We start from the raw sequence: 22,754 nt of genomic DNA on the forward strand, positions 1-22,754 counted from the left end.
CGCCACTGAAGACCCACACGGAGCGCGGCCACCCGGAAGTGTTTGCAGGCTCAGTGTGCATGACGACCCTCACCTGTCCGGGCCTGCGACCCCATCTTCCCGGGACGGGGCAGGGCTGCAGGCCCACAGCGAGGCACGGGAGTGGGAGCCCTTCAGATGACCCCAGCTCTGCTCCTCTGGCCCCCACCCCGTGGTGCCTGGCTCTGCCCTGTCCCCGGACTGGAAGCAGTGCGAGGCTGGGTGCCACGCTGCAGGGCAAGTGGAACCTCAGCCCAGGCGCAGGGGGCAGAGCCCGCGAGCCTCGAGTCAGCAGCGCGCCAGCTTGCGCTTCATCTCTTAGCCCAAACCCGCCTGCCGGCCACCCTGGACTCGGATGTGTGCTCCTGGACACAGAGACTCCACCATGCTGGGGCTGGCGGGCTCCTGGACAAGCCACAGGGCAAAAGGCAGGCTCTGAAGAGGCTTTGAGGACAAGGGACCCCCGTGTGGCTTAGACATGGTGACCATCAGCAGGCCCTGCTCCTCGAGGGGGCCCCATGTTCACCCCCAGGCATTCCCCCAAAGCTCTCCCTCAGTGCTAAGACCCACTGACCCCCAAGAGGCCATGGCTGGGCATTCTGGGCTCGACAGTGAAACTTGTGAAGAGGGACGTGGGCTCCAGGGCGGCTGCCGGCATGGCCGGCTGCCCTACCCTCCTTGGCTTCTGGTAGTGGGGCGGAGAATGACAACGGATGCCCCAGGAGTACCCGCCAGACACCCAGACCAAAGCAGCTCCTTAAGTGGAGTGGGCACAGGGACTAGGGAGCAGAGGAGGCTTAGAAAAGGCGCTCCGGACACGATCTGTCTGCACCGATGCTGGGGGCGGGCGGGCAGAAGCTGGTGCTCAGCTCCGCAGGGACCCGGGTAGGCTGGGAAGGGGCGTGGGCCAGCCTCGGCCTCCAGGGACGTGACCAGGCAGGAAAAATGACAGCAGACAGGCCCGCGGACCACTCGGTTTATGGGTCAAGCCAAATGCAATGCAAAGTTGTCTCTGCTGTTTTTTAACCAAAATAAATAGATCTGTCCCTGTGACAGCTGAGAGGAGACTGCCCCTCACCTGTCCCTCCTGTCCCTTCCTGACTGGCTTTTGGCACAGCAGAGAGAATGCTTCAGAGTCTCCGTCGTGTGAAAGGGACCCAGGAAAGAAGACTGGGCAGGCGGCTGGCCACCGCGGAGGTGACCGGAGGCCGGGACCCAGCCCAGCAGCTGTGTCCTGGCCATGGGCCCTGAGTGGCGCTTCATGGTCACGCAGCCCGGGGCCCCACCCCGCGCCAGGCCAGGCTGTCTGCTGCCCCCCGCCCGCGGCCCTGGGGTCAGCAGGCCGCCCCCACCACCCGCGGGGCTCCTGCTCCTCTCGCCCCGCGGCCCCCACGAAGGCCACTGCCGGACAGACGTCAGAGCCTGGGGAGTGCCGGCCGTGCGCACAGCCAGGCGCGGGAGGGGACAGCGGCCCGTCTCCTGGGTGAGCGAGCGGCGTGCGCAGTGCGGGGCAGACACGGGAGCGGGCGGCGCCGCGGCACAGGTCTTTAGTGAGAAGCAGGGGCGGGCGCGGGCGCGGGGACCAGGCGGTGCAGCTACGAGAACTTCTTGAACGCGTCCAGGTCGAAGGCAGTGTCCAGCAGGCGCTGCAGCTCCGTGAGGTGGGTCTTCTTGTTGCCAGTGGCTGGAGCCGCCGCTGGGTCCCGGCCCGCGTACCTGAGGGGCGGTGACGGGGTGGTAAGGGCGAAGGCCACGGCGCGGCCTGGCCCCGGGCCCCAGCCCTGGCCCCAGCCTACCACACGGGCTTGGCGCGGCTTATGGTGGTCCGCAGCCGGGGCTTCACGTAGTCGTAGTAGCCCTGGTTCTTGTGCTCCTCCTGGCACCAGGCCAGCTCGGCCTCGGGGTACTTCTGCACCTCCTGCAGCAGGAGGTCGAAGGGGAACGGGGACAGCTGCGGAGAGGGAGGGGCTGCTGTCAGCAGGGAGGCTCGGAGCAGCTGGCGCCCCTGCAGACTCAGGGCCCGGACGCCCGGAGCCGCTGGCGGCCCTCACCTGCTCTATCCGCGTGATGGCCACCTGCTCCACCATGTCCCGGGCTTTGCGCTCTCGAGTGAGGTCGTAGTATACCTTGCCGGTACAGAAGAGCAGTCTCTTGACGTTTCCAGGGTTCTGGGCCGCGGGGCCATCCTCTGGAATCACGCGCTGGAAGTGGGTTCCTGTGAGAGGAAGCCCGAGGGACTTGGCTGAGGACGCCGCGCCACTCCCGCGGCTGCTGCGCCGGAGTGACGGCCCTGCGGCCGAGTGCCGGCGCCGTGCCCTTCCCGCCAGCCTCTCACGTCCCGGAACTGTCCGGACCGACGGCCTGGGGAAGCGTGCGTTAAAAACGGGCCATGTGGGCGAGGCTGGCGTAGGTGGCAGGTGACGGCAGCTGGTGTTCTGGAACAGCCCACTCCGATGTGGGGGCCGCTCCGTCCAGGGGGGCATCAGGGTGCTCCGCTGGGCACGCTCGGGAGCTGACAGGCACACGGTCCCACATGGCTGGACCGGGCCGACCTCAGGAGGCTGTGTCCAGAACGAGGGGCTGACGTAGTGATGTGCATGCAGCACGCCAGCATCGGCGGGGAGCAGCCCCCGTGTGACGAAGGCCAGGCGTGACGCCCAGTGAGCATCGCCTCGGTGGCCGCTCACCGAATGCTTTTCCTCCAAGGTTAAGAACAAGACAAGGCGTCTGCTCACTTCCAGTCACCACACATCGAAGCCCTAGCCAGAGCAGCTGTGCGCGAACAGAACATAAAAGGTATACAAAACGGGGAAAAAGGAAAATCACATTTGTAGACGTGATATTGCGTGTAGAAAACCCTGAAGATCCCACAAAGAACCATTCGGCAGAGTTGCAGGATAAAAAAATCGATAGTGAGAACTCAGCTGCACTTCTGCACAGCAACAACAAACAACCTAAAACTGAAATAAGAAAACGACTCCGTGTTTTTAAAACAGAAAGCGAGCACCCATTTGCATCTACTTCTGTAAACTTCCATATGTGCGTATATCTACGTGCTTTTCAAGTTTCTTTTTAAAAATTAGTTTCAAGTATGAAAATGATCCCATTTAAAATCGCATAAAAAGAACAGAACCTTTAGGAATAAATTTAATCAGGAAGGCGAATGATCTGTACACTGAAAACTACAAAACTTGCTGGAAGACACAGACACACGCACCAGGCAGTGGAGCGACGGCGTGTCCACGGCCGGAAGAAAACGCCGCCGGGGTGTCCGCGCCGCCCGCGGTGATCTGCGGGGTCGGTGCCATCCAGTCACGACCCCAGTTTTTGCAGAGATAAGAAAATCTATCCTAAAATTTGTGGAATCTCAAAGGACCCCAAATAGCCAAAACTATCTTAAAAAAGAATAAAGCTAGAGGACTTACACTTCCCGATTTCAAAACCTACAATAACCAAACGGTGTGCTGCTGGCATAAAGAGACACAGACCACGAAGAGAAGAGAGCGCCCAGAAATACATCCTGAGTACGCAGCCAGATAACTTTCGACAAAGGTGCCACGTCTGCTCTGTGGGGAAAGGACAGTCTTTTTAACAAGTGGTCCTGGGAAAACTGGACCCTTATACCACATCCAAAAATGAACTGAAAACGGATTTGAGACTTAAACGTAAGAACTGAAACTATAAAACTCGTAGAAGAACACCAGGCAAAAGCTTCACAGCACTGAATTTGGCAGTGATTCCTTGAATATGATACCAAAGGCAAGGGCAACAAAAGGAAAAATAAGACAAATTTGATCATGAAAATTTTAAAATTTGGTGTATCCAAAGACAACACACAGAATTGGAAAAAATAGTTCAATTCATTGATCTGATAAGGTATTAATATCCAGCATTTAGAAATAACTAAAACTCAACAAAAGAAAACACAATCAAAAAATGGGCAAAGGACTTAGACATTGTTCCAAAAATGATGCAGAAATAGCCAATAAGCACATGAAAAGATGTTCAACGTCACTTAAGGAAACAAGTAAAAACCACGAGGAGACACTACTTCGTGGCCATCAGGGAGAGAGAACCGGCCAGGAAGTGGAGAAAGCGGCTCCCCGTGCGCCGGTGAGAACGGGAGCGGCTGCGGCCGCCGTGGAGATGGGACGGCGCTCCCCCGAAACGGAAGCCACGCGACCCTGCGGTTCTGCCCCTCGGTGTGTACAGGACAGAGCTGAAGGCAGGCCTCGGAGGCGTCGGTGTGGTCACGCTCACAGCAGCGTGACTCAGGACAGCCAAAAGGCAGACGCAACCTGAACGTCCAGGGACCGGTGACGGAGGGCACCGTGCGGTGTGTCGCACCATGGGGTACCGCTCCGCCCTAAGCGGGAGGGGGGTTCCGACACAGGCTGCGGCATGCTCCGCCCTGGACAGTCCCAGTAGATGGCAGCGGAGGAGGAGGAGTCAGTGCTTACTGGGACAGTCCCAGTCTGGAAGGATAAAAAGAACTAGGAGCATGGACAGTGGTGATGACTGCGAAACTACATCGATATGCTTAAAACACTGACATGCATACGGTTAAGATGGTAAAATTTACATGATGTGCATTTCACCATAACAACAAAACACTGGAAGAAACATAAACAGGAAGTCGGCCTTGACAGAAGACTGAGGGGCCCACGGCCGTGGGGGGGGGGTGTCCCTGGCACCCTGGGCCGAGGCACATCGGGGCCGCCCCACACGGCGCCAGCTGCTTGCTGTCCCCTCTTCGGACTGGAACCCTAAGGCCATGGGCCTGCCCTCGAGGCCGCAAGCTGGTGTGGGACTTGGCGGGTTCTACCCTTGTGCTTTTCCTGTCCCCGGCGACAGGGAGCTGCCTCCGGGAGCAGTTCCAGGAGGTAGGGGACTCCAAACTCAGCCTCATTTCCTGGAAGCCTCTAAAGGGGTCCTGGGCACACACCCAGGAGAGGCGAGAGACTCGTGCAGCTGCGAGATACACCTTGTCACCAAGTCTGATGCCCCTGTTCTGTGATCCTTACCTGAAGACCAAAAACGTGGCAAAGGCCACAGAGAGACACACAGGTATGCGTCCCAAAGCCCCACAGCAGCCGCCAAGACCCCACAAGGCCTGTCCGCTCACCCACCTGGAAGCATCTCGTCGAAGCTGGTCCTGGCCTCGGGGTGCCGCAGCAGGGACTTGGGGGTGAAGATGATCAACTGAAACAGAGAACCACAGGCTCACATCGGGCCAGGTCTGAAACGCTCCAGGAGGGCCGGCTGCCAGGGGCTGTCTGGGCCTGTTCTCAGACGGGGCTCTAGCGCTGCTCTCCCCACTGCGCCATCAGGATGAGCCACAGGTCGGGGTCACAGAGTGGAAACGGATGATGCTGTTTCCTTCTGCCGGGATCTCCTCCGCCCTGGGGGGCTGGACCCTGCTCAGCCATGTGTCCACTCCTCCAGGGCCTGTCCAGCCTGCCCTGAGCCCCAGGCATCCCCACCCTGCACCCAGGAGAGAGAGCCCTGGGCCTCACTTCGGCGCCCCTGCCCGAGGGAGCTGTCCTGTGCTGTGCGCCCACCCAGCCTTGCACTTGGACCTGCAGTAGCAAGGTGCTCTCCCCTGGACTCTGCTCTCACTCCTACTCACTCTCTGGACACCACACAGGAGCCTCAGCCCCGTCAGCCCCTGTTGGGGCTTAGCGTTCTACCCACGACCGCCTGCTCACACGGCTAGCCTCCCACGGGGCCTCCCGGCCCCCCAGCAGGGGCGCCACTGACCGGCTTCCGGAAGGGCAGCAGGATCTGCCGGCGCAGCACGTGGAAGAAGTTGCCGGGCGTGGAGCAGTTGACGACCACCCAGTTGCAGTCGTACAGCTGGCTGATGTCGAAGTTGGCTTCCGCGAGGTCCTACGGTGAGGCGGCAAGGCCCAGGGGGCCTCAGGGTGCGCGAGGGGACTCCGACCGGAGCTGCCCTGTCGGCCCCGCTCTCAATCCTGCCTGGGACCCTGGACGCTGCTGCCCACAGCTGAGCCCGGACTGACCACGCCTCGCTTTCCTTTGGCCATCCAAGTTTCAACGAGCCGAGCCCCTCCCCCGAAGCATGTGTGACCCCGACAGCTGTTCCCAGAGCGACTCCGTGCCACGCGGGAGGCGCCGTGCTCCGCCCGCTGGGGGGCGGGCAGGGTGCCGCACTCACCGGCAGGGCCGCGCTCCGCCCCGGCCGCCCGCCAGGGGGGCAGGGTACTCACTGGCAGGACGTCCGGGTCGTCGTTGCACATCTGCAGGAACCTCTCGGGCCGCGCAGAGGAGTGCTCCGGGCCCTGGAACCACACGCGTGTCACGGCGCCCGCGCCCCGCCCCGCCAGGCCAGCACCCGCACTCCCAGCTCGGACCGGTCTGCACTCCTCGGCCTCACGCTGCAGTCGCGAGGGCCCCGAGCGGCTCACCATGCCCTCCATGCCGTGCGGCAGCAGCAGCACGATGCCGTTCTGTCGCACCCACTTGGCCTGTCCGGGGCAGATGAACTGGTCGATGATGCACTGGGCTGTGTTGTGGAAGTCGCCAAACTGAGCCTCCCAGAGCACCAGGGCGTTCGGACTGGCCATGGCGAAGCCCAGCTCGAAGCCTGCGGAGCGAGGGCGTCAGGGCGCTGCGGGGGCGGGCGGGGGCGGGCGGGGCCGAGCGCGGGCTCTCACCCAGGACGCCGTACTCCGACAGCGAGCTGTTGCACACGGTGTAGGGGGCCTGGTTGGGCCACAGGTGGTTCATGGGGATGCAGGTCTTCTTGTCCACGTTCTGGTCATGTAGCACGTGGTGGCGGTGGCTGCGGCAGGACAGCACAGATGAGCAGGCAGGACACACAGACCCCGCGCAGACGGTGGCCGGAGAGCCACAGAGCCCAGCTCCCGCGACGCAGCCACGTCGAGTGGGACGGCCTGCTCAGGGCCTGGGCCGTCTTCTTTGGGGACGGGGGCGCCAGAGCCCCACGCTGTCACCTGTGCTCCAGGGCCCGCGAGCGCCTCACCTGAAGGTGCCCCGCTCCACGTCCTGGCCGCTCAGCCGGATGTGGATGCCCTCCTTCAGCAGGGAGCCGAAGGCCATGTACTCCGCCAGGGCCCAGTCCACGGTCCTGTTCTTCACCATCTCCCCGCGGGTTTTCAGGATGCGGCTCAGCCCTGCGGAGACACGGTGCTCGCCGACCATCCCTCTCCTCCCGCAGGCAGAGCAAGCCTCCCTGGGAGGGCGTGGAAGGGCGCCCGTGGAGACAGGCCAGGGAGAGGCCAGACGTCCCACCTTTCCCTCCACTGCCACCAGTGAGGGCCACGCCCGGTGGCAGGGAGGGGAGCGGGCTCCCCACAGTCAACGCCCTGCCTTGGGCGAGTGAGGACTGCAGCGGGGAAGCTGGTCCCGTGCTGGAGAGGGTTTCTGAGGGTCAGCGCAGGGTCCTTGCCTCCATGGATGGTGAAGTTCTCCACGGGCACGGAGCTGGCCACGTTCCCAATGTGCGTGAGGACATCCTCCTCCAGGCCCGTGGAGGGGCAGGACATGCTCCTGGGCTGCCCGTCCAGGGTGAAGAAACCTAGGACAGGAGGGGCACGCTGGCTGAGCCGCACGCTGCGAGTCCCGCCCCGCGGCCACATGAGCACCGTGCAGAGGCCTGTGGTGTCGCCCGTGCGGGCCCCTGACGCAGGACCCCGTGCGACGCCCCGCTCACCAGGCCAGGGGGAGTCCAGCCAGTGCTTGATGTGCAGGATCTTCTCGTCCTTGGACCTGGCGAAGGCCTCCTCGCAGATCTTGTCGTACTTGGAGATCTCCTCCTGCAGGGCGGCCCCGCGGGCGTCAGGACGGTCCCCACAGGCGCCGGCCGCAGCCCCACCCCCGGGCACCCTGCCCGGCCCCCTTCCTGACCACGCACACCCAACCGCACACGTAGGCCCGCTCTGAGCTGGGTCTGCAGCACCTCTCACCCTGGACACCACGCTGCCAGCTAGCAAGGCACACGGCAGCCACCGCCCCAGCACCAAGCACTTTGCACGTCCTCACCGGGACGGCGGCTCTGCTGGGAGTGCTGGCCCGGCGCGGTCCCGGCCTCCAAGCCCGGCAGGGCCTGGCGCGCGCACCTCATACTCAGGCTGGTTGACCACGCCCTGCGACACCAGCAGCTCTGCGTACTTCTGCAGCACGGGCTTCTGCTTGCGGATCTGCTTGTACATGAGCGGCTGCGTAAACATGGGCTCGTCCATCTCGTTGTGGCCGTTGCGCCGGTAACACACCTAGGGGCAGCCGGACGCCAGTGTCAGGGACCCTGGGGCTGGGCTCGGGATCTGCGAGGATGGGCCTATCCCTCCCGGTAAGGCCTTGGTTTACCGCAAGGCCCAGTGTCCTATCTATCGCTCCTTCACACACTACAGCTGCCTGGACTGTCACATGAGATGAAGCAAGAGTGGCCTGGGAATGCCTCGGGACAGGGCCCGACGGGCCTCCTCCCCGGCTCAGCTCACCCAGCCTTGGACTGGAAGCCCCTGGGGACAGGGCGCGAGTCACTCACCAGGTCCACTACCACGTCCTTGTGGAAGGTACTCCTCCACTCGGCAGCCACTTTGCACACGTACATGACAGCCTCCGGGTCATCAGAGTTCACATGGAAAATTGGGGCATTCACAACGCGGGCCACGTCAGTGGGGTAGGGTGAGGAGCGGGCCATGCGCGGGTCCGTGGTGAAGCCGATCTGCAAGGGACACACAGCTTGGCCAGGGGGCACGGGACACGTTGCTGGGCATGGTGCCGGAGGGCACATGGGGGCCAGTGCTAAGACGCACACCAGTGCTAAGACGCACATGGTCCAACATCTGAAAACTGAGGATGCCGGGGAAAAAAAATCTTCCCATAAAGAAAACTCTAGGCCCAGAAATCTTTTATCGGCAAATTCTACTCGACATTTACAGAGCGAATAGTATCAATTCTATACACTTTTCTGGAAAACAGAAGAGGGAACAGTTTCCAACTTATTTTATGAGGCCAGTATCAAAACCAGAAAGACGGTATGAAACTACAGACCAACATCTCTCATGAACACAGATACAAAAATTCCACATTCAAAAAACAATCACTGTTAGCAGCCCACACGATTCCTGTAACAGATGCAGAGAAGTATATGACGGAAGTCAACGTCCACTCCTGATTAACTCTGTCCACGCACTGGGGACAGAAGGAGGTCCTCTTGCCTGACAAAAGACGTCCACACGACCCTACAGTCCGCACCCCATTTATCACCAGGTCAGACCACAGGCTCAACGCTTCCCTCCTAAGACTGGGGACAGGGGCAGGGACTGTACGTCACCCACATGGTGCGGTCCCTGCCAGTGCAGCAGGGGAAGGAAAAGAAACACACGGCACACACACACGGACCGAAACGGAAGAAATAAAACTCTCCAACGAGACCACACGATCGCATCTGCACAGAACGCTCCAAAGAACCCTCAGAAAACCTAAGTGTGAGTTTAGTAAGGTTGTAGAATGTAAAAATAAACTGTACAAAACGTAAAACTAAATTATTTCTAAATCCTAGTAACAATTAGACATACATTTAAAAGTACTATTAATAGTTCCAAAGCAATAAAATATTCTGGTATAAACCTAACAAAACACGTGCAGGATCTGTGCGCCGAGAGCTACAAAGTACCTATGAGCAAAACGAAAATCTAAGTCGACGGCCGCGCCGCCCTGGACGTGCCCGAGCTCCCGAGCGCCCGATCGCGTCTGACCCCGGAAGCGGAGCAGGGCCGGGCCCGGCCGGCACTTAGATGGGAGACCACCTAGGAAGACCAGGTGCTGTAGGCGTCAAGAAAAAAGAAAACCTAAGTGGCGAGATCCGCTGTATTCTCAGACGGGAGGGCTCGGCACGGTCGCGACTGCGATTCTTCTCAAACAGAGCTGCTGACTCGGTGCATTTCCCAGCAAGACACGGCACGCGTTTCCGTGGGGATGGACACAGGTTCCGAAGCTCTCATGACGCAGCGAACCATCCGGGATGGCAGAACGGCTGAGGACAGCAGCCGAGTTGGAGGACGCACACGGCTTGGTTTGAAGCCTCACAACGAAGGCACGGGGTCGAGACTGTGGTTCGGCAAAGGACAGACTCGTGAAGACCCACATGCACACGGTCACCTCATTTTCAACAAAAGAAAGTCCTTTTGACAAACTGTGCTGTAACAACTGGATATTTATGAGCGAGAAAGAACGCCAAACTCCAACTGTAGCATAGATTAAATATAAAACACAAAACTATGAAACTTTTACAAGATACGGAGAAAATCTGTGACCTTGGTAAGGCAAAGTTTTCTTAGATCTGACACCAAAAACATGATCCGTAAAAAGAAAAAATTCATAAATTGAACTTCACCAAAATAAAAATTGTACTCTGTCAAAGACACTGGTAAGAAGATGATGATGATAAATCACAGACTAAGAGAAAATCTTTACAAAACACATCTCTGACAAGAGACTTGCATCCAGAATCAATACGCAACTCTCAAATTTTAATAATAAAACAAACACCAACACCCCCAGGCAAAACTCTGAACAAACCCTTCGTCAAACGACGAGCAGACACTGGTGTGCATGGAAAGGTGCCAACGCCTGCTGGCATTTAGGGAAACGCAGAGCGGTCACACTCACGGGCTGGTGCCCTGCACCCTTGGATGTGGCTGCCGTATTGTTAACAGATAGATAACAATGACAGGGAGCAGAAATGTGTACTTATGAGAATGTCCGTCACGGCCTTACCTGAAACAGTGAAAAATGCGAACCCTAAAAGCCTAACGACATGGCAAGTGTATTTTGTGAAGCAATCGACAATGGACGCTCCCACTAAGCGCGTCTCATGAGCACTTCACAACGAAGTGAGAAAATGAGCGGCTACGATCCGCGTTTCTTAGAGAACAGCGGCCGTCCACGTGTACTCGAGGATCTAGGAAAAAATGCTCTAAAATAACATCACTGTCTTAAACAGGGCGATGAAAGTTTCCTCACTTTGAGTCTCTGCGTCATCAAGGTTTCTTTATGAGAAAAGGACAGGCGCCGCGCACAGCGGAGCGGCGTCTGATGGAGCAGAGCGCCCTCGGACAGCCGGAGGGCTTCGCCTGCGGCAAAGGTGGGGTACCTGGTTGTTGACGACCACGTGGACGGTGCCGTGAGTCGTGTAGGACGGCAGGTCGCTCAGGTGGAAGGTCTCGTACACGATGCCCTGGCCGGCAAACGCAGCGTCCCCATGCAAAAGGATGGACATGACCTGTAGACATGCAAGGAAGACCCCAAGTTCAGTGTAGTCCTGACCGCCACCTCCACAATGGCCACTGGACACTGAGTTGCAGTCCGCCTTCCAAATGGTTTTTTTTGAAGTGATTTCAGACTCAGCCATGCGGGTCCCACCTGAAGGCAGCACTGGCCCAGACCCCACCCTGTGCTGCTGCTATCTTGACAATGAGCCCAGACCCTGGGCGCATGGGGTGCCGCTTCGGGGCCACCGCCTGCATCCCCTGTGACATCGTATCCTTCTCCACACCCTCGCCTGACAGGCAGCCGCCTGTGCGTCCTGGGCAGCGAGGCCGTGCTGGTGCTCTGAGGACTGACTCCTGCCCCGCCGCGGTGCCGGTGCCGCCCCACGTCTGCACGCGGCGCCTGAGCAGCCCTCGCCTTCCGCTCCCCGCGCCAGCCTGTGCCCACAGACCCCGGCGTGTCGGCTGTCACCGAGCCCCCCGCACTGTCCCAGGCGTGGCATGGGTCCCGGGGCTCGCCAGGTGCCGCTGCTGCCAGGCCCCGCGATCACACGTCTCCCTGGGGAGCCCGGGGGCTGCAGCAGAGGCGGCACTGAGAGCAGGGTGCGTGTGCGCACTGCTCGCTGGGGCATGGTCCCTTCCAGATGCTTCTGGCAGAGCCACAAAGCGGACGGGCAGGTCGTGTGCGCGCGGGGACACGGATCTGCGCAGGGTCGGCGTGCTGCCTCGGCCCCAGCCCAGCCCTCCCGTGCCTTCCTACTCACACGGTTACAGACGCCCCTGCGTCGTGCCACACCCCGCTGCCCTCCACAGCGAGCCCGCTGGCTCGGTGCCCCACACCCCTGCTGCACCCCTGCCTGGGTGCGCACTAGCTCCTGTCGCCAGCTTGGTCTCCAGTGCCAGGAGAAGATCCACGAGGACTTTTCGGGGACAAAATCTGTCTTTTGGCAGAACCCCACATGCCCCGCCTTTGGGGACGGCGGACGGTGTCGGCTCTGTGCGGTGCCCCCTAGCGGGGAGCAGCTTCGCGGGCCCCAGACAGAGGCTGCTGGGCAGAAGGCCGCCGCAGCCACGGTCTTTCTCCTTGGTGACACGCCTTCACTGCCAGCACCTCGGGGCCCCTCCCTGCTGTCACTGCACTGTCCCCCCTGATGTGGTGAGGCCGTGCCCTAGCCCAGCTGCCTCCGGTCCCCTCGCCCGGTGTGCCTTGTGCCAACAGTGCCCTGCGGCCCCTCGGGACCCTGGCAGGGGCAGGTCTCTGCTGCAGGCCCACAGCAGCCCAAGGCCATGCGGCCCTGAGTCCGATGGGCTGGCTCGGCCCTGCAGGCTGGGGACACGCCCGGCCTCGGCTGTGTTGCTGCTCAGGGCTGCGCGGCGCCCTCCAGCTCCGAGCCGTGGGTCTCACAGAGGCCGGGGCATGCCTGGCGTTTGGGACAGGAGTGAGGAGAGCCGCGTGACAATCTGCGCATACGTGGGGGACAGGGCTGCTCCCTGAAGCAGATGTCCGCACCACCCAGGGAGAAGTAGCACCTGTGGCCCACACTCCCGACAGCACTGAGGATGCACTCCATTCCTTTGCGTGACGTCCCCAGCAGTCCCAGTGACACTGCTCAAATGGCTTTTGCATATAATTTATGAATCAAGACGTTGCAGAGCTTTCTGACATCTCAGCCCCCTCCCTGGCTCCTGATGTCCCACCGAGGGCCGTGGAAATGCCAGACAGTCTTTCTCTGTGGCGCAGGAACGTCCCCAAGGCCACCCTGGCCCCGGCCTGTCTGACGGCACTTCCTCTTCTTCCAGCCCTTCAAGAACGGGGCACGTGGACTCCCCGTGCCTCAAACTGAACCCCGTGGACTGGTCCCCGATCCCGCTTCCAAAACGTCCGACTCCCCAGAGCATCTGTGGGCAGCACCCCACTCCGCCTCCATCTCTGTGCACCTGCCAGCCCCAGACCCTGCAGCCGTCTCGGTGAGGTGTGACGGCGCCCACTCCGACTGCCTTGATCCTGCTGCTGCGGCCAGTGCACCCACCCCTGAGGTTCCCCGCCAGCTCGCCCCGCCGGACGCTCATGCACGCGCCATTTTCCAGCCTGAGCAGCTCTGGGGCCGGGAAGGAGAGGCGCACGGCCACCAGACACACTTCTGTCACGAGAGCCAACTGGGCCACCAACTGCAAACATCAGGATTTCTGTGCAGAGCAGGCCGGCCAGCGCTCAGCACCCATGCCCCGCACCTGGAGACCTGTCGCCCACGGGCCATGCGGCCGTCTGTGCCACTGCCCCACACGCCAGTCTGTGAGCCTTGGCGCCTGCCCAGGCCCTGCCTCCCGCTCAGCGAAAATGCCTCTGTCCAACATGACACTGCAGAGCGGGCTGCTCCACAGAACCGGGGCGGAGGGAGCACCCAGGCCCTGCCAGGCGGGGTGTCACGAGCTGGGAGGAAGCAGACCCGCCAGCGGGGCCCGTCCATGGCACTGCCCGGACCTGCGACCTTACCTTCTTTCCCTCGGTGTCCCCGCAGTAGAACTGCTCGGCCTTGGTCTTGCCCATCACCACGGGGTCGGCGGCCTCGAGGTGGGAAGGGTTCGCCACCAGTGACAGGGTGATGTTCCTGTCCGTCACGCGGTTGATGCGCCGGTGGTACATGCCCAGGTGGTACTTCACGTCCCCGGAGCCCTGACGAGCGACCAGTGAGGCCCAGGCCGAGGCGGCAGCTGACCGCCCCGCACCCACCACTGGGAGGACGGGGCCTGCCCCGCACGCGGCGGGGGGTGCAGGCCGCCAGGCGCCTCACCTCGTCAGCTGCCTCCAGCTTCGAATCGAACTGACAGAAGATCTGCTCCAGCTCCTTCCGGATGACGTTGGCAAGCACGTTCAGCCGCCCCCTGGGACACATGGGGTGAGCAGGGCCACGGGGTGCCCCGGCACTCCCTCCGCCCCCGGGGCCAGGCAGCACCTGCCCGGCTGCCCGGGACGAGCATGGAGCACAGCACGCGCAGCCACGGCGGGCAGGAGGGCGGCAGAGCCGCCGTGGTCGTGGCCCCGAGCACGCTCCCCGCTCGGCCGGCCTCTCTGCTGTGCCCCCGACAGGGGCATCTGCACCTCATTTCTATAAGACACGGCGCCAGGCCAACGTGCTGTCCGGAACCAGCGTGCCTTGGGCGTGACAGTGCGTGCAGAGTGAGGGGACAGGCGAGCTGGGCGCGAGGGTGGGAGGACGAGCGGGCAGGCACCTGTGTGGCATCCCCATGATGACGTAGTCCACGCCATTCTCGCTGGACTTGTCGATGATGGTCTTGAGGGCCGGGATCAGCACCTCGCAGCCTTCTAGGCCGAAGCGCTTCTCGGATGACCACTTCCGCTGCAGAAACTCCTCAAACCTGCACGGGGCCCGGCCGCCACCGGGAGCAAGTCACAGGCCTGACGCCACTCCCCAAAGCCACCCAACCCGGTCGCCAGGCCCACCCCACACGGCCCGCACCTGGTGGACCGCACGAGCCGGGCAAGCAGTGTCCGCTTCTCCTCGTTGGTGAACTGCATGACCCCGGGCGTCTCGAACTTCCGCCGGATCCACTGGCACTGCTCCAGGTCGTTGATGAACATGAACTCGACCCCGATGTGCTGACAGTAGGCCATCTGTGCGCAGAGACGGGCGCGCCCGCCTGACCACAGGCCAGGGGGGTGGGGCCCCCCTTCCACACAGCCCGGAGCCCAAGGTGGCAGGCAGAGGCCAGCTCTGTGTGTGCGTTCAAGGTGCCCACACGCTTAGTGCCTGAGCCCCAAAAGGAGGGAGGGAAGAAGAGGGAACAGGGGCGGGCAGGAGGAGCGAGCAGCCTGGGCTCGTGCGACGCGCTAGGGACCTCCCAATCTGAAGTCAGGTCCCAGGGGGATCGGACGACAGCAATGGTTTTCCCCTTTCTATGGTTGATTGTAAAAAGAGAAACCACGATTTTTTTTATTCCTTGAAATAGGAAAAAGTTCCGTTTCCCTTACATTTTAAAAAGTATGGGATTAAGAAAGTGCCGGCCTGGCCGGGGGCCCCTGCCCGCGCGGGCCTCACCTCCAGCCGCCGGATGATCTCGCGCAGCGGAAGCGCCGGCTCCTGGCCCCCGATGAACGTGGTGGTCGGCAGGTGGAAGACCTTGTCCAGGTCAGACTCGTCCAGGCCGTAGAACCCTGCGGGGCGAGGAGAGACGGGCACAGCCGCACGGGGGCCACAGTTTATGGAAAGGGGGAGGGGCTCCCCGGAAGAGAGAAGAGGGAAGAGAAAAATCATAAAAACGTCTGCTACGCGGGAAAATAACATTTTATGGCTAAAAACACAAAATTCAGCAACAAACAGAAGCTGAGGATGTTACTGGGTGTTATAGGTAAGTGACAGTAAGATTCACATGTATACGTATGCCAGTTCAGCGCACCGACTGATTATTCATAATTCAGAAAAAAAAGCATTGCAAGGTCCCAAAGACACCAAACAATTTTGGTTTGAAAAGACGCTGGGTAGGTCGGTCAGAGAGCCAGCGACAGAGAGTTAAGGAAGCAGAAGATGAGGAGCTGGTTACAACAGGCCACGTGTGTCTCACACTGAGACGATGTTCATGTGCGGTGAGTGCGAGGAAGCAGGGGGCTGAGAAGTGAGGGACGGTCACCAAGCAGCGGCTGGTCTGTGGGAGAGCTGCGGGCCGCAGAGCGAGGGCCACGCGGCTGTCCCTGAGGAGACGCGTCCTCCCGGGGACACGGGCAGACTGCGGCGCGTGGTCCTCGCAGACACAGGCCCAGTTCTCGCTCCCCCGATCAGGGCTGCCACGGCTCTACCGCCTGACTGTGCGCTCGCCACCTGCCCCTGACCGGCACCCCCCGGCTGACTGACAGTCACTGCCACCGCCGGGCGCCGGCTCCCCCGGCCGCCTCACCTGAGAGCCTCTTTCGCCCTGACGGGAACGTGATGGAAGAGCTTTCTCAGCATCACGTGCTGGATTCCTGTCACGATAATTCTCAAAGGGGAAAGGACCTGGAGGGACCTGTCAGGTGACACTTAGGGTCGGCCCCCACCCAGCCTGGACGGACGCCTGCCCCTGGCTTGGGCCCTGGCAGCCGCCTGCAAACACAGCTGCGTGTCCGGTCTCAGAGCCTGGGACATGCACAGTCCCAGGCTCCAGGCCCAGAGCTCACCACGGTGGCCGGGAACCTCCCCTGCAGGCGGCTCGGGGACAACTGCAGCTGTAACGTGTCTGTCCTCACGACATGCGGTTTGAGTCTTAAAAGCAAAGCCTCCATGTCACAAACTTTTTGTTTCAGTGAAACAGCAGCAGCCCGGCTCCCCTCCTGGGTCGGGGTGTGGGACGCCGGCTGGGTGCAGCTCGGCGACGAGTCCAGCTGCTACTCTACCGAGGCCGGGCGCCGCTCCCGCCCCCTGCCGTCCGCAGCCCCACGCCGGTGTCCATGGGAAAACCAAAGCCCCGCGGGGGCACTTTCCGAGCTGAGGGTCTCCCTAGAACGCTGATCAGGGCCTCGGCAGAGCCCAGCATGCACATGCTGTGGGGACACCTGGACCGTGGCGGTGACAGTGAGGTATGGGGAGAACCTGGCTTCCCACGGCCGTTCAGCAAGAAAAGCCCTCGGCCTCACCGTGGCTGCGATTCTTCACTTCCATCCTCCTAAACGGGTCACTCTCGGCTGCTGAACCTCAAAACCGCTGGCCCTGCTTCTGAGTTCTCCGGTCATCAGAAAAATTAAATTCTAGCCGCTGGCTTCCGGGAGGGCGGAGAATATGTCTTCCTCCCTACCCCTCACCCAGTGCAGCTAAAACCTCAGGCACCACAGATAAGATGACTCTGCACGTGTGGAAGGAGGCTGACCGCCCAGGGGGTCCCGGACTTGGAAGCGAGCCCCAGCAAAAGCTGCTTTTGCTCAAAGACCAGGAGAGGGCAGCCCAGCCGGGCAGGCCCACTGCCCGCTTCGCCCAAACACAGAGCGCTGCAAACCCACCCACGCCCTGGCCAGGCTGCGGTGCTCTGCCCCCGCCCCCACCCAAGGTTTCAGACAAGGCCCAGGAGGCGCCCACATTTTCATCCCCCCCGGGAGGCAGTGTGCCAGCCCGCTCCCCACGCAGTGTCAGCAGAGGCCTCGGAAGACTGGGATGTCCGTCCCTTCCTGGGAATAACGAGGGGCCTCCCAGCAGGGCACAGTCAGAGGGGACTGCTGTAGCAGAGAAGGAAGATGCCAAGTCTCCTCACCCCCAAATGTCCTGGTTTCAAAACACAATCACTCCTAACAAGAACCAGGAATAGCTCGGCCTGAATGCCAAGAAACAGCAACAGGACACAGACGTTGGAATTGCCTCAGATTCTCAAGGAGCCATCATCACCTGATTTCAGCAGAACACAACAGAGACAAATGAAAAAAGATTACAACTCAGCAAAGAAACAGAAAGTCTGAAAAAACTGAAGATACAAAGAAGGATCAAGTGGGAAAATCTGAAACTGTGAAGTGTAACAACCTAAATTACAACTCAGTAGGTGGCGTCAGTGGCAGAATCTGGGCTGAGATCAGCGAACTTGGGGACAAGACATGAGAGGAGAGAAAATGTACTGGAAAAGGAATGAAGACATGTGACCCTAGAAGAAAAGGTCTCACATTCACGTCGATGTACCCCGAGGAGGAGGAGAAGGAGGTGGCTGAAGAGGAACTTGGAAAATAATGGCTGAAAACTTCTCGAATATGGCAAAAGATGTAAACCCAAAAATTTAAGAGGCTGAGTGAATTCACAGGATAAACCCAAAGAGATCCATGCCAAAACACAGCATAATTCGACCTCTGAAAATTAAAGAAAAAGTTTTGAAAACAGAGTAAAACGGTATCTTACTTGGAGGGACAAGCAGCTCAAATGGAGTTCTCATGAGAAACCACGGACCCCGAAGGGAGCGGCACCACACTCTTTAGAGCTGAAAGGGAAGAGCCGTCTCCCTAGAACCCCGCGGCCAGTGACAACGCCCTTCAGGAGTGAAGGGGAAATTGAGACATTCTCAGAAGAAGGAAACTAAGAGAACTGCTACCTAAATGGATGGCTAAAGGAAGTTCCTTCTAAACAGAAAGGAAATGGCATCGGAAGGAATCTCAGACATCAGGAGGGAGGAAGAAATGTGGAAAGCAAAAAAATGGCCAAATAACACAGACTTCCTTCTCCTCTGTGTCTTCTGAACTGTTGGATGGTCATGGCAAATTTTATAACACTGGCTGATGTGGTTCTCAACGTTATGTAGATGAAACGCGTAAGACAACTACATTTTAAAGGAGAAGAAGAGGGGATGTAAAGGAAGGTCCACGCCTCAACTTCACTTGAACTGGTAAAACGATGACACCAGCAGACTGTGACAGATACGTATGTATAATCTCACACCTAGACAACCATCAAAAAGGCTAAAAACGCAAAAGAGATATGACCAAAATTACTACATATAAAGATGGAATTTAAAAATATTCGCTTAAAAACACACTGCAAGTCGGAAAAAAACCAGAGAAATGAAAAAGAAAACAAACAGAAAATAAAGAATAAAATGATAGACTTGGGCCCTAACATATCGATTACATTAAATATAAATGATCTAAGTATACCAATTAGCAGACAGAGATTAGCGGAGTGGATTAAAAAAAAGGACCCAACAATATGCTTATCTATAAGAAACTCACTTCAAATACAATAACAAGGGCAGACTGAAAGTAAAAGGATGGAAAAAAAGTATATCATAGATACAATCAAGCAAAAACAGGTGTGTCTGGTTGTATGATCATCAGGAAGAGCAGACATCAGAGCAAAGAAAATGACCAGTCAGAGGGTGACATCACACAATAGGGCGATCCACCCAAAAGACAGCGATTCTACATGTACATGCACCAAACAACAAAGTCGCGAAATATGCGAACCCAAACCTGATGAGACTGGAAAGAGAAACAGACAAACTACCGTTACAGCTGGAGATTTCAACACCGTCCTTATGGTAACTGACTGAAAAACTAGACCGAAAATCGGCAAGGATGTAGGATTCGACAACGGGCAGCCATCGGGACCCGATGGGCGCTTACGGAACACGTCGCCCGACAGCAACACATTCAGGTGTCCATGGAAAATATGCCAAGACGGGTGATACGCGAGGCCATAAAAACCCCAACGAATGAAGCAGAACTGAAATCATACGGGGTGATTCTCCAACCACAATGAACCAAACTATCAGTAACAAAAAATAAAAGAAAAATCTCAAAATTCTTGGAAACTAAATGATCCATGGGTCAAGGAGGAAATCTCGAGGGACATCAAAAAATACATGGAACTAAATAAAAATACGACACACTGAAGCCTGTGGGACAGCTAAAGCAGTCCTGACCGGGAAGCTTACAGCAGCAAAGGCCCACGAAGGAAGTCTCCGGTCAGTTACCTAAGCTCCCACCACAACTGGAAACTCCTGCCCAACTGAGAAGGAACCAGAAGTCAGGAAATAGAGCAGAAATCAATGACACTGGAAACCAGAGAACAAGAGAAAAATCAGCGAAACAAGGAGCTGGTTCACGGCCCCACCAACGGCACTGACACACCTCTAAGAACAAGAGAAGGCACAGATCGACGCCGCCAGCAAGGGCGCGGCACCAGCGCAGACCTCACAGGCTTCCAGCGGACAGCGAGGAAACGTGACGGACGAGCCCCACGTGCGCACACGCGACGACTCGCGTGCCGCTCCCAGAGCCACGCGAACTGCCGTTCCTCACCCGGCAGGAAACAGGCCGCCAAACGGATCTACGGCGACTTGGGAAACGGAACTCATAATCGAAAAGCTCCTGAAAAAGAAATCTCCAAACCCAGATGGTTTTGCCGGAAAATTCTGTCAAATGTTTAAAAAGGACTAACTGCAATTCTACACAATCTCTTCCAGAAAATAAAGTAGGAAGAAAACGTCTGAACTCATTTTATGAAGCTAGAATTACCATGATATCATGAGAAAAGACAGTTAAAAACAGAAAATTATAGACTAATTTCCCTCATGAATACAAATGCAAAAAAATAACGATGTGGATGCAGCGAGACACAGAAAGAGTCACGTGCCGTGACTCAGTGAGACCTAGTCTAGTAGTAACGGTTGGTTCAGCATTTGAAGATCAATCAGTCTGATCCACCCGTCCATCAGGTTAAAGGACGAAAATCACATGATCACAACAGATGCAGAAGAAAGTAACTGACAAAATTTCCCACCAATCGCAATTAAAAACAGGAGCGAAGGAGGACCCCGTCCACCAGGTGGGGCATCTACAAACCTGCGGCTGAGCATGCACCCCGAGTCGGGGGGCAGGGCAGGGCGCTCACTGTCACAGTCACTCAACGGTGCTGGGAGTCCCAGCCAGGGCACAGCGGGCACGAAAAGGCGCGGATCGGAAAGGAAGAAATCATTGTCTCTCTTTTCAGATGACACGATTGCCTACAGAGAAAAATCCTAAGGAATCCAAAAATAAAAAAACGCCCTAGAATAAGCAAGCTCAGCAAGGACACAGGACGCAACAGGAAAAAAAAAAGTCAACTGTTACCTCTAACAATTAGTGACGAATGCGTAGGCACTAATATCAAAAAGAAAAAAGAAACGCTTAGGTGTGAATCTAACAAAACACGTACGGAGTTCGGACCTCGCGTGCTGAAAAGTACACAAGGCTGACAGGAGGCGTCAAGAGCCGTGAGCGGCCTGCACACCCATCGGTGCCGACACCCGTCTGTGGGCTGGACGCGGTTTCCACCAGACGTCAGCGAGTTTCCTGGAAACGGAGACAAGCCCCGAACAGCCGAGGCGATTCTGAGAAGGGAAGGCCGAGTGCAGCGGTTACAACATTCTACACAGGATGGCACCGGCGGGTGACACTCACAGACCGAAGAACAGCGGACCCCAGAACAGACCCGTCGGATCCGCCCAGCTGATCTCTGACAAAAGGTGCAGAAGTGAGTCCCTGAGGGGAAGCCAACCTTCACAGTGGGTGGTGCTGGAGCTCCCAGACGCCCACAGGTACCCCCAAAAACCCAGAACCAACCCCTTCACTTGGACTTCCTGTCTTATACAGAAATGAACTAAAAATGAATTAGATTTAAAAGGAAATGCCAAACTATGAAACCCTTGTAAAAACACACAAAAAACCTCTGGGGTCGAGCTGGGGACCTTCGGGACCTGGCAGGGGAAGGCAGGCCGGCGCGCGGCACCCACCAGGGTCTGGGACTTCTGCAGCTCCACAGATCCCGTTAGTCCACGCAGGGAAATGACCCCGAGGGCTGTGGACAAGCGAACGGTTAAGCCACAGTGGGCCACAGGCAACGACAGGGACAAACTGACAGGAAAGCACCCAGACAGACTCTGGAGAACCACGCTGACCGGGAGCCGCCACTTCCAAACATCACCCTTCACAACCCCATTCGTGTGGCATTCTGGAAATGACAAAGTCATGGAAACGGAGAACAGAGCAGTGGGGGCCGGGGGTTGCACAGGGTGGGGCAGAGGGGCGGCGGGACAGGCCCCGTGGGGACAGACACACGCTCGCGGCGGCATCCTGCTGCGACGTGCTGCGGTTGACGAGGGCGCCCGCTGGGGACCTGGCTGGCAGACGCGCGGGTCCGTCACTCCGGCTGCTGCCTGCGAGTCTACAGGCACCTCGAAACCACGCGCTGCCCAGCCCGGGGTCTCACGCGCGTGACGGGAGGCGGAGGGAACGGCGGCCCCTCGGCGTCGGGCACGGGGGGAGCACAGCGGGCAGACGGCAGCGCGCACTCTGGATCCCTCAGACGTGCTCTGCCCGGAGCCCAGGGGCGCCGAGGGGCCCCTGCTTCCCTGCCGTCATCCCTCTAACATGGGGCGATCCGAGGTGGCCCCCGCCCCGGGCGCAGAGCCTGAGGGAATCCAGAGTGCGGGGGGGTGGGGGGCGGGGGGGGCGGCCACGGCAGGAGCAAGCGAGCCCCCCCCACGGCAGCTCAGCCAAGCGATGGAGACACACGTGGGGTGGAGATGCTCTCAGAACACGATGGACGGAAATGGACGTGACGGAAGCGGCTCTACCTGCGAGTTCACAACTAAACGGCAGGAGAAACACACATTTCCAAACAATTAAACTTCAGAGCACGGGACAGTGCTGTGCCGACTTTCCCCAGTGCATGCTGGGAAAGCCGCACGTCCTGTCGGGGCGCGTCCTCGGCGCCGGCGAGCAGAGGCTGTGTCCGTACCTCCGACTGTGAGCATTCGAAGTCGGTCCTGGAAAACGGCAAGGTCTGAGGACGGGGGCGCGGGGCGCGGGAGGAAAAAGACAGGCGGGTTAGTCAGGGGCCACACCCCCACCGGCACCGGTGCGCGGGACGCGGGAGCACAGACAGACAGACAGACAGACAGACACTGGAGGGGCACGGGGAGGGAAAGGGCGGGGAGGGTGGCCGAGGGGGAGGCTCACGCCCCTCCCCAGGTCTGGTG

The 22,754-nt window shown here is 58.9% G+C and overlaps 1 protein-coding gene across 6 annotated transcripts in view; it reads right to left on the reverse strand.

Annotated features, from left to right (window-relative positions):
* Window positions 1-979: 979 nt before the first annotated feature.
* The window catches only part of OGDH (oxoglutarate dehydrogenase), a 46,382-nt gene continuing 24,607 nt past the window's right edge, over window positions 980-22,754 (reverse strand). For 4 of the 6 annotated variants that reach the window (XM_036230560.1, XM_036230559.1, XM_036230563.1 and 1 more), the window contains exons 5-24: window positions 22,514-22,558; window positions 15,335-15,450; window positions 14,756-14,910; window positions 14,508-14,654; window positions 14,069-14,159; window positions 13,771-13,950; window positions 11,162-11,290; window positions 8,549-8,728; window positions 8,121-8,273; window positions 7,715-7,817; window positions 7,451-7,579; window positions 7,025-7,175; window positions 6,696-6,823; window positions 6,447-6,625; window positions 6,249-6,320; window positions 5,779-5,907; window positions 5,148-5,220; window positions 2,070-2,233; window positions 1,815-1,969; window positions 980-1,734 (exon numbers count right to left, since the gene is read on the reverse strand). In XM_036230560.1, coding sequence (XP_036086453.1) covers window positions 1,614-1,734; window positions 1,815-1,969; window positions 2,070-2,233; window positions 5,148-5,220; window positions 5,779-5,907; window positions 6,249-6,320; window positions 6,447-6,625; window positions 6,696-6,823; window positions 7,025-7,175; window positions 7,451-7,579; window positions 7,715-7,817; window positions 8,121-8,273; window positions 8,549-8,728; window positions 11,162-11,290; window positions 13,771-13,950; window positions 14,069-14,159; window positions 14,508-14,654; window positions 14,756-14,910; window positions 15,335-15,450; window positions 22,514-22,558 — 2,600 coding nt within the window. In that variant the 3' untranslated portion in view covers window positions 980-1,613. The remainder of the gene's footprint in view (window positions 1,735-1,814; window positions 1,970-2,069; window positions 2,234-5,147; window positions 5,221-5,778; window positions 5,908-6,248; window positions 6,321-6,446; window positions 6,626-6,695; window positions 6,824-7,024; window positions 7,176-7,450; window positions 7,580-7,714; window positions 7,818-8,120; window positions 8,274-8,548; window positions 8,729-11,161; window positions 11,291-13,770; window positions 13,951-14,068; window positions 14,160-14,507; window positions 14,655-14,755; window positions 14,911-15,334; window positions 15,451-22,513; window positions 22,559-22,754) is intronic. The other 2 variants (XM_036230561.1, XM_036230562.1) reach the window with 1 other exon arrangement.

The sequence above is a fragment of the Rousettus aegyptiacus genome, unplaced genomic scaffold (assembly GCF_014176215.1).
Source record: "Rousettus aegyptiacus isolate mRouAeg1 unplaced genomic scaffold, mRouAeg1.p scaffold_m13_p_13, whole genome shotgun sequence".
NCBI lineage: Eukaryota > Metazoa > Chordata > Mammalia > Chiroptera > Pteropodidae > Rousettus > Rousettus aegyptiacus.